At 42.7% G+C, this 10,000-nt stretch overlaps 1 protein-coding gene across 1 annotated transcript in view; it reads left to right on the top strand.

The window, feature by feature from the left end:
- The first annotated feature begins 5,788 nt into the window (after positions 1-5,788).
- LOC113800635 (protein C19orf12 homolog) overlaps positions 5,789-10,000 on the top strand; it is a 4,761-nt gene continuing 549 nt past the window's right edge. The window contains exons 1-3 of the mRNA XM_070137145.1: positions 5,789-5,929; positions 7,986-8,146; positions 9,253-9,374. Coding sequence (XP_069993246.1) covers positions 5,808-5,929; positions 7,986-8,146; positions 9,253-9,374 — 405 coding nt within the window. The 5' untranslated portion in view covers positions 5,789-5,807. The remainder of the gene's footprint in view (positions 5,930-7,985; positions 8,147-9,252; positions 9,375-10,000) is intronic.

The following is a 10,000-nucleotide window of genomic DNA, read 5'->3' as shown; positions in this document are numbered from 1 at the left end:
ATTTCACCCCTTAATTTTGTGCTAACCGTAAAGTTCATGTCCTATAAACGTCTGAAAAGAGAGAGAGAGAGAGAGAGAGAGAAAATCCGTATATGAGTTTTGTTCTGATTATGTGTTTTATTTTTCTACTTTCAAACGTTATAGAAATGCGTCTCGTGTGTGTCATGAGTGTTCTTATGCAGATGAGAAGTTAGTTAAAGGTTTTAGCGTTATAGGCGTTTTTGAGCGTGTTATGAGTGTTCTTACGTCAATGAGAAGTTAGTCCGAGGTTGTAGTGCATGGCAACAGGAATTGCCGGGGTTACTATCCTTTGGCAGTGCGGGCGTAAGATGGAGGGAAGGGAGAGAGAGATGGAGGGAAGAAGGGAGAGGGGGATGGAGGGAAGGAGAGAGATGGAGAGAAGAAGGGAGAGGGGGATGGAGGAAAGAAGGGAGAGGAGGATGGAGGGAAGGAGAGAGATGGAGAGAAGAAGGGAGAGGGCGATGGAGGGAAGGAGAGAGATGGAGGGAAGAAGGGAGAGGGGGATGGAGGGAAGAAGGGAGAGGGGGATGGAAGAAAGGAGAGAGATGGAGGGAAGAAGGGAAGGGAGAGAGGGATGGAAGTTAGAAGGGAGAGGGGGATGGAGGGAAGAAGGAAGAGAGGTATGGAAGAAAGGAGAGATGGAGGGAAGAAGGGAGAGTGATGGAGGGAAGAAGGGAGAGAGATGGAGGGAAGAAGGGAGAGGGTGATGTAGGGAAGAGAGAGAGAGAGAGGGAGGGAAGAAGGGAGAGAGGAGAGAAGTTAGACCGAGGTTGTAGTGCATGGCAACGGATTGCCGGGGTTACTATTCTTTGGCAGTGCGGGCGTGAGATGGAGGGAAGAAGGGAGAGAGAGATGGAAGGAAGGGAGAGAGGGATGGAGGGAAGAAGGGAGAGGGGGATGGAGGGAAGAAGGGAGAGGGGGATGGAGGGAAGGAGAGAGATGGAGGGAAGAAGGGAGAGAGATGGAGGGAAGAAGGGAGAGATGGAGGGAAGGGAGAGAGGGATGGAAGTTAGAAGGGAGAGGGGGATGGAGGGAAGAAGGAAGAGAGGTATGGAAGAAAGGAGAGATGGAGGGAAGAAGGGAGAGAGATGGAGGGAAGAAGGGAGAGGGTGATGTAGGGAAGAAGGGAGAGGGTGATGTAGGGAAGAAGGGAGAGGGTCATGTAGGGAAGAAGGGAGAGGGTCATGTAGGGAAGAAGGGAGAGAGATGGAGGGAAGAAGGGAGAGAGATGGAGGGAAGAAGGGAGAGAGATGGAGGGAAGAAGGGAGAGAGAGGGATGGAGGTTAAGAAGGGAGAGTGGGATGGAGGGAAGAAGGGAGAGAGAGATGGAGGGAAGAAGGGAGAGAGGGATGGAGGGAAGAAGGGAGAGATGGAGGGAAGAAGGGAGAGAGGGATGGAGGAAAGAAGGGAGAGGGGGATGGAGGGAAGAAGGGAGAGAGAGATGGAGGGGAGGGAGAGAGGGATGGAGGGAAGGGAGAGAGAGAAAAACAAGGAATCGTACAGGTCTTAAACGCGATCACGTCGTTCTGTCGCGTTCGCTTTATTGTTGCTGACTGCACAGTGAGTGTGGCTGTTTTTTATATTTGTATTCCTATATTTTGAAATGATGAGTAAAAGCATTTATATTTAAGGTAACTTTCAATATTACGTCCGCATAACCGATATCGACGATTTTGGTATCGTTGGATTCCTCTCACTCTCCACATTGCAAATATATATTTTTTTTATTGTGCGGAAGCCCCCCGTTAGCGACAAACTTGGCCCCTATAGCAGGGGAGGGCATGAAAGGTTCCAAGGAAAATGCTGGGTTAAATAGCATTAATATTAAAACGCACAGTGAAAATAACCATGGTTATTCACATAACTTTCCATTGCAGGGGGCGCAGGGGCCGCCCCCCAACCCCCGCCAAGGAAGAGGGGGATGGATGGAAGAAGGAAGAGAGGTATGGAAGAAAGGAGAGATGGAGGGAAGAAGGGAGAGAGATGGAGGGAAGAGGGGAGAGGGTGATGTAGGGAAGAAGGGAGAGAGATGGAGGGAAGAAGGGAGAGAGATGGAGGGAAGAAGGGAGAGAGATGGGGGGAAGAAGGGAGAGAGAGATGGAGGGAAGAAGGGAGAGGGGGATGGTGGGAAGAAGGGAGAGAGAGATGGAGGGAAGAAGGGAGAGCGGGATGGAGGGAAGAAGGGAGAGAGGGAAGAAGGGAGATATGGAGGGAAGAAGGGAGAGAGGGATGGAGTAAAGAAGGGAGAGGGGGATGGAGGGAAGAAGGGAGAGAGAGATGGACGGGAGAAGGGAGGGAGTCATGGACGGGAGAAGGGAGAGAGGGATGGAGGGAAGAAGGGAGAGAGGCATGGAAGGAAGAAGGAAGAGAGAGATGGAGGGAAGAAGGAGAGAGGTGGAGAGAGAGATGGAGGGAAGAAGAGAGAGATGGAGGGAAGAAGGAGAGAGGTGGAGGGAAGAAGGGAAAGAGGCATGGAAGGAAGAAGGAAGAGAGATGGAGGGAAGAGAGAGATGGAGGGAAAAAGGGAGAGAGAGATGAAGGGAAGAAGGGAGAGAGATGGAGGAAAGAAGGGAGAGAGATGGAGGGAAGAAGGGAGAGAGATGGAGGGAAGAAGGGAGAGAGAGATGGAGGGAAGAAGGGAAAGAGGGATGGAGGTTAAGAAGGGAGAGTGTTATGGAGAGAAGAAGGAAGAGGGGGATAGAGGGGAGAAGGGAGAGAGAGATAGAGGGAAGAAGGGAGAGGGGGATGGAGGGAAGAAGGGAGAGAGAGATGGAGAGAATAAGGGAGAGAGAGATGGAGGGAAGAAGGGAGAGAGGGATGGAGGAAAAGGAGAGAGAAAGAAAAACAAGGAATCGTACAGGTCTTTAACACGATCACTTCGGCCTGTCGCGTTCGCTTTACTGTTGCTGACTGCACAGTGAGTGTGGCTGTTTTTATATTTGTATTCGTATATTTTGAAATGATGAGTAAAAGCATTTATATTTAACTTGTATTTAGCTGAAACAAAAGGAAAAAAAAGAAAAAAAGTAGTCGGTCCAATCTATATTTGACCCCTTAATTTTGTGCTAACCATAAAGTTTATGTTCTATAATCGTCTGAAGAACGAGAGAGGAAAATAATCCTTATATGAATTTTGTTCTGATTATGCGTTTTATTTTTCTACCTTCAAAATGTTATAGAAATGCATCGAGTGTTCTTATACCGATGAGAAGTTAGTTAAAGGTTTTAGTGTTACAGAAATGCGTCTTTGAGCGTGTTATCAGTGTTTTATGCGGATAAGTCAGTCAGAGGTTTTAGTGTTAGAGAAATGCGAGAGAGGGATGGAGGGGAGAAGGGAGAGAGAGATGGAGGGAAGAAGGAAAAGAATGGAGGGAAAAAGGGACAGGGGATGGAGAGAAGAAGGGAGATGGGGATGGAGGGAAGAAAGGAGAGGTGGGTAGAGGGAAGAAGGGAGAGGGGGATGGAGCGAAGAAGGGAGAAAGAGGAGGGAAGGGAGAAAGAGATGGAGGGAAGAAGGGAGAGAGATGGAGGGGAGAAGGGAGAGAGGGATGGAGGGAAGAAGGAAAAGAATGGAGGGAAAAAGGGACAGGGGGTGGAGAGAAGAAGGGAGATGGGGATGGAGGGAAGAAAGGAGAGGTGGGTAGAGGGAAGAAGGGAGAGTGGGATGGAGCGAAGAACGGAGAAAGAGGAGGGAAGGGAGAAAGAGATGGAGGGAAGAAGGGAGAGAGAGATGGAGGGAAGATGGGAGAGGGGGATGGAGAGAAGGGAGATGGGGATGGAGGGAAGAAGGGAGAGGGGGGTAGAGGGAAGAAGGGAGAGGGGGATGGAGGGAAGAAGGGAGAAAGAGATGGAGGGAAGAAGGGAGAGAGGGATGGAGAAGGGAGAGAGAGATGGAGGGAAGAAGAGAGAGAGAGATGGAGGGAAGAAGGGAGAGAGAGATGGAAGGAAGAAGGGAGAGACGGAGGGAAGAAGGGAGAGAGAGATAGAGGGAAGAAGGGAGAGAGGGATGGAGAAGGAAAAGAGAAACGGAAGGAAGAAGAGAGGGATGGAGGGAAGAAGGGAGAGAGATGGAGGGAAGAAGGAAGAGGGGGATGGAGGGAAGAAAGGAGAGATGGAGGGAAGGGAGAGAGATGGAAGGAGGAAGGGAGAGGGGGATGGGGGGAAGGGAGAGAGAGGAGGGAAAAAGGGAGAGATGGAGGGAAGAAGGGAGAGGGGGATGGAGGGAAGAAGGGAGAGAGAGATGGAGGGAAGAAAGGAGAGGGGGATGGAGGGAAGAAGGGAGAGAGGGATGGAGGAAAAGGAGAGAGAGAGAAACACAACAAGGAATCGTACAGGTCTTTAACACGATCACTTCGTTCTGTCGCGTTCGCTTTACTGTTGCTGACTGCACAGTGAGTGTGGCTGTTTTTATATTTGTATTCGTATATTCTGAAATGATGAGTAAAAGCATTTATATTTAACTTGGATTTACCTTAAACAAAAGTAAAAAAAAAAAAAAAAATAGTCGGTCCAATCTAAAGGTTTTAGTGTTACAGAAATGCGTCTTTGAGCGAGTTATCAGTGTTTTATGCGGATAAGTCAGTCAGAGATTTTAGTGTTAGAGAAATGCGAGAGAGGGATGGAGGGGAGAAGGGAGAGAGAGATGGAGGGAAGAAGGAAAAGAATGGAGGGAAAAAGGGACAGGGGATGGAGAGAAGAAGGGAGATGGGGATGGAGGGAAGAAAGGAGAGGTGGACAGAGGGAAGAAGGGAGAGGGGGATGGAGCGAAGAACGGAGAAAGAGGAGGGAAAGGAGAAAGAGATGGAGGGGAGAAGGGAGAGAGAGATGGAGGGAAGATGGGAGAGGGGGATGGAGAGAAGGGAGATGGGGATGGAGGGAAGAAGGGAGAGGGGGGTAGAGGGAAGAAGGGAGAGGGGGGTAGAGGGAAGAAGGGAGAGGGGGGTAGAGGGAAGAAGGGAGAGGGGGATGGAGGGAAGAAGGGAGAAAGAGATGGAGGGAAGAAGGGAGAGAAGGATGGAGGGGAAGAAGGGAGAGAGAGATGGAGGGAAGAAGAGAGAGAGAGATGGAGGGAAGAAGGGAGAGAGAGATGGAAGGAAGAAGGGAGAGACGGAGGGAAGAAGGGAGACAGGGAGTGAAGAGCGGAGAGGAGAGACGGAGGGAAGAAGGGAGACAGGGATGGAGAAGAGAGAAATGGAGGGAAGGAGGGAAGAAGGGAGAGGGGGATGGAGGGAAGAAAGGAGAGATGGAGGGAAGGGAGAGAGATGGAAGGAAGAAGGGAGAGGGGGATGGAGGGAAGGGAGAGAGAGGAGGGAAAAAGGGAGAGGGATGTAGGGAAGAAGGGAGAGAGGGATGGAGGAAAGAAGGGAGAGGGGGATGGAAGGAAGAAGGGAGAGAGGGATGGAGGGAAGAAGGGAGGGAAAGAGAGAGAGGAATCATACAGGTCTTAAACGCGATCACGTCGTTCTGTCGCGTTCACTTTATTGTTGCTGACTGCGCAGTGAGTGTGACTGCTTTTGATATTTGTATTCCTATATTTTGAAATGATGAGTTAAAGCATTTGTATTTAAATTGTATCGAACTTAAACAAAAAGGAAAAAAATAAATAGTCGGTTCAATCAGCTGGCTATATTATATATGAGGCATCTATATTTTCCCTCTTAATTTTGTACTAAACATAAAATTTGTGTCCTATAATCATCTGAAAAAAGAATCGTAAATGAGTTTCGTTCTGATTATGTTTTTGATGTTTTTTACGTCAATTAGAAGTTAGTCTAAAGTTGTAATGCATGGCATCCATAAAATCACGGTTGCATGGTTTGTCAGCACAGTTCTCATGCACCGAGATCTCACTTGGGTGTCAGCGAGCGAAGCGTAAAGTCATTCGACATCTCTCTCTCGTCCTCAAGATGTAAGTATATACTAAGTTATAGTGTGCGTGTGTGTGTGAGAGAGATGGAGAGGGAGAATGATAATAAGTTAATAATCACTAATAAGAAATACCTCCGCCAATGAGTTTTTTCATGAATTTTTTACCAGAGGTGTGTCTACGCCTAACTTAGATGTCATGAAATTTTGGTGGTGATCCAGATCATGTTCTGGATCCAGTTTGATGTAATTCTTCAAGTGAAAATATTTTTATTGCATCAATGGCCCTATTACCTTGGCGGAGGTATGCGCTCCGTAAGGGCTTCAACTTTATATATATATATATATATATATATATATATATATATATATATATATATATATATATATATATATATATATATTATAGTTTTGATAATTTAGATTTATCCTTTTTGTTACTGTTTTTCTTGATGTTAAAAGCTGTCTGTTTATGACTACTTCTAAATCTGTGATAGGAATTGCCGGGGTCTCTATCCAATGACAGTGCGGGATTTGAAGGCTACACAGCAGATGGAGGGAAGAAGGGAGAGAGGGATGGAGGGAAGAAGGGAAAGGGGAAGGGAGGGAAGAAGTGAGCGAGAGAGACATAATCAGAACAAACCTCGTACACGGATTTTCTCTCTCTCCTTTCAGGTGATTATAGGACATAACATTTACAACATTGTAAAATATTGCTAGCTGATTAAACCGACCATTTCTTTCTTCTATTTTTTTAAAATATAAATACAAGTTATGATTAAAATGCAAATACAAATGCTTTTACTCATTTCAAAATATACGAATATGGATATAAAAAACGACAACTCTCACTCCGCAGTCAGAAACAACAAAGGCGGGAGAGACATTCAGCGCACGATTCATTGTTCTCTTTTTTCTCTCTCTCTGATGCTTATACTCGTCATTTCAAAATATACGAATACATATAACAAACGGCCGCAATCACTGCGCAGTCAGAAACAATAAAGACGGAAGAGACGATTCAGAGTAATGGAGTATTAAATCTATACAATTCATAGATTTCTCTCTATATATATTTGTATGTCTCTCTCCCTCCTTCCCTCTCTCTCTGCCTCCCTCCCCACCTCCCTTTTTTCTCTCCCTCTCCCTCCCTTTCTCTCTCTTAGCTTCTTTAAGGGTGATGGAGGTGAATTTATACTAAATTTGATCAAAAGATTTTTTTTCTCATTTTCTAATATCTTGACAAAAATCAAACATATGGACAAGAAAACATGTCTTACATTATTCGAATAAATCCTGCAAAAATAATCACTTCCTCGAAATACCTATATATAAAAATCAAAATTAGAATATCAAAACTAACTTTAAAACGTTTATATAAATGAATATTCAATTCAATGGCTCTTTGCTTCCTGCTTCTTGATTATGAGTAATAAATAGATTAATTACTTGTCTTCAAGATGGACATTTCTCGTGCCTCCTGGGATGCTCTCTCACCCCCAGGAGATGCGATGACCCCTGATTGGGAAACCCTGGGGTAGGGGAGCAAGGTGAGGGAATGTGTTGGTAACAAGAAAAGTGTTTACAATATTCATAAGGTAAATAGTAATAACTGGCAATGAATCTTATGAATGGAAAAGGAATCCCATCAGTACCATATGAATTTAAAGGAAAGTATTTGCTAATTATTTTGTACATTAACATCGTCAGTTTGAAGAATACTGTTAAGAGTAGGAACTTCATGCAGTAGTGATTTACACGTCATTTTAGCGGTAGTTATTGAGGCACCGAAACGTTTGATACATTTTTATTTTTATTTTTTTAATATAAAGTAGATGAACATTAAAAACTATGAAATGTTTACTCCCTGGCGCCGTCCAGCACCTGCAGTCTGATTTTCATTCGCTAAATGGAAGATATAGTTTACGACACCCAGAAAAAAAAACTGAATTCTTAAACTCGATCCTTCCTCCTGTGTTGACATAGTTATAGATCTAATTTTTTACGCGTTTCTGAAAAAAAAAAAAACTGTGGACGATATTTTCCTCTATTCATGAGGATGGACCCCAGCACTAAACACATTTTTCTCATCCCATTAGGAACGCTATGTTAGCAAAGGATTTACTAAGCCTGGTGTGTGAGGTATGTGAAAATAAGAATCTACGAGTGTCGCTCAGGTATGCCTTAGGAGGAACCTTCGCAACGGCTGTCACAACATTCGCCGGATTTCTCGTGATGGGCCCCGTGGGCTTAATAGCAGGTAGCTATTTTTTATGCTATAACTACTGCTGCTACTACTAATGTTCATAGTTGTTCATAACGAAAATAAAAATGATGAATATGATAATAATAAAGATGATAATAATAATAATTATTAACAAATAATAATTGTACTAATAACTAGAATCATTTAGAGACCTCATACTTTCGCCACTTGAAGAACTACATTAAAAAAACCTCTTTCTCAAGTGCATTGGTGACGTCCGTGTTTCCCTATTTCGCAAGGCTAATTAATTCTTTAAAAAGATAAAAAATGATGATCCGGATCACCACCAACATCTAATGCCATCTAAGTTGAATTAAAGCACATCTTTGGTAGAAATTTCTTGATAACTTTTTTTGAGTTATCCTGCTGACCAACAAACAAACCAACGGTACCAAAAACATAACCTCTTTTGCGTAGACAGTAATGATAATAGTAATGACTAGCAATAATTATTTGGGTAATAATGATAAGAATAATGAGACTGGATTATTTTAATACTGATGATGTTAATGATAATGATAATAATATCTGTAGTAGTGTCAGTAATAATAATTGCAATAATAAAGATCACATTAGTAATGATAACGGTAATTGTAGCAACGATAGTGATGAAAATAATGATAATGATAATAACAGTAAATATAATAACAATAAAATAATGATGATAATGATAACAAAAAATAGTACTGATAGTAATAATGATGAAAATAATGATAATGATAACAGCAACAATAATAATTATGATATTGATGATAATGGTGATGATGATAATAACAACAGCAGCAATAAGGATGATATTGAAAATAATGATAATGATAACCATAACAACAATAATAATGATAATAATGTTAGTAGTAATAATGGTAATAAAGATAATGATAATGGTAATAACGTTAATAAAAATGATAACGATAAGAACGGTATTAACAATGATGATGATAGTAATGATTTAAAAATTATAAAGATAATGATAATAATCATAGTAGTACTAATGACAATGATGGTGATGATAATAATAACAAAACAATGTGCGTGTGTTTACGTACATATGACCGTCCTCGACAGTTATAAACACCCAGTGACCATCTGCTCCCTCACAGGCAGCACAGTGGGCAGTCTGGCGAGCTTCCTCTATACACGAGGGAAGGTCAGGAGCGTCGTCAGCATCATCATGGAAGACCTGACCCCGGAGGAGAGGGAGAGGCTCCTCGTGAGGGTGAAGGTGAGGTCTCTGGCATTTGTTGCGCCTAAGACGTTAATAGTGGGTGATAATGGTCACTTTTGTTTTGTTTTATATATATATATATATATATATATATACATATTTTTTTTTCTTTCTTTCTTTCTTTCTTTCTTTCTTTCTTTCTTTTCTTTTCTTTTCTTTTCTTTCCTTTTCTTTTTCCTTTTTTCTTTCTTTTTTTCGTGAACATGTCCCCATCATCGTAACTGCAATTTTCCTTGACTTTATTCTCATATTCTTAATTCATTAATGTAGAAAAGGTATGAATGAGACTGGATATCTTCACAGTGCAAGAGATGTATTTGACCGGTTTCGATTACGTCTTCATCAGAAATACATGTATTTCTGATGAAGACGTAACCGAAACCGGTCAAATACACCTCTTGTACTGTGAAGATATCCAGTCTCATTCATACCTTTTCTACATTTGCCAACATGGATATGTTCTTTAATTCATTAATTTTCAATATCTATGCCATCCACGTTAGTACTGTATATTTATAAAGAATTAATCAAGGAGTATCGGAAAATTCGTCCATTAACAAACAACATATGGCATATGATAAGTACGGTAAACCTTTTTTCATGATCAGTAGGAAATAATGTTT

Source organism: Penaeus vannamei, chromosome 22 (genome assembly GCF_042767895.1).
Source record: "Penaeus vannamei isolate JL-2024 chromosome 22, ASM4276789v1, whole genome shotgun sequence".
NCBI classification, from domain to species: Eukaryota; Metazoa; Arthropoda; class Malacostraca; order Decapoda; family Penaeidae; genus Penaeus; species Penaeus vannamei.
Note: the sequence above shows the minus strand (reverse complement) of the source record. Positions and strands in the feature narration are given on the sequence as shown.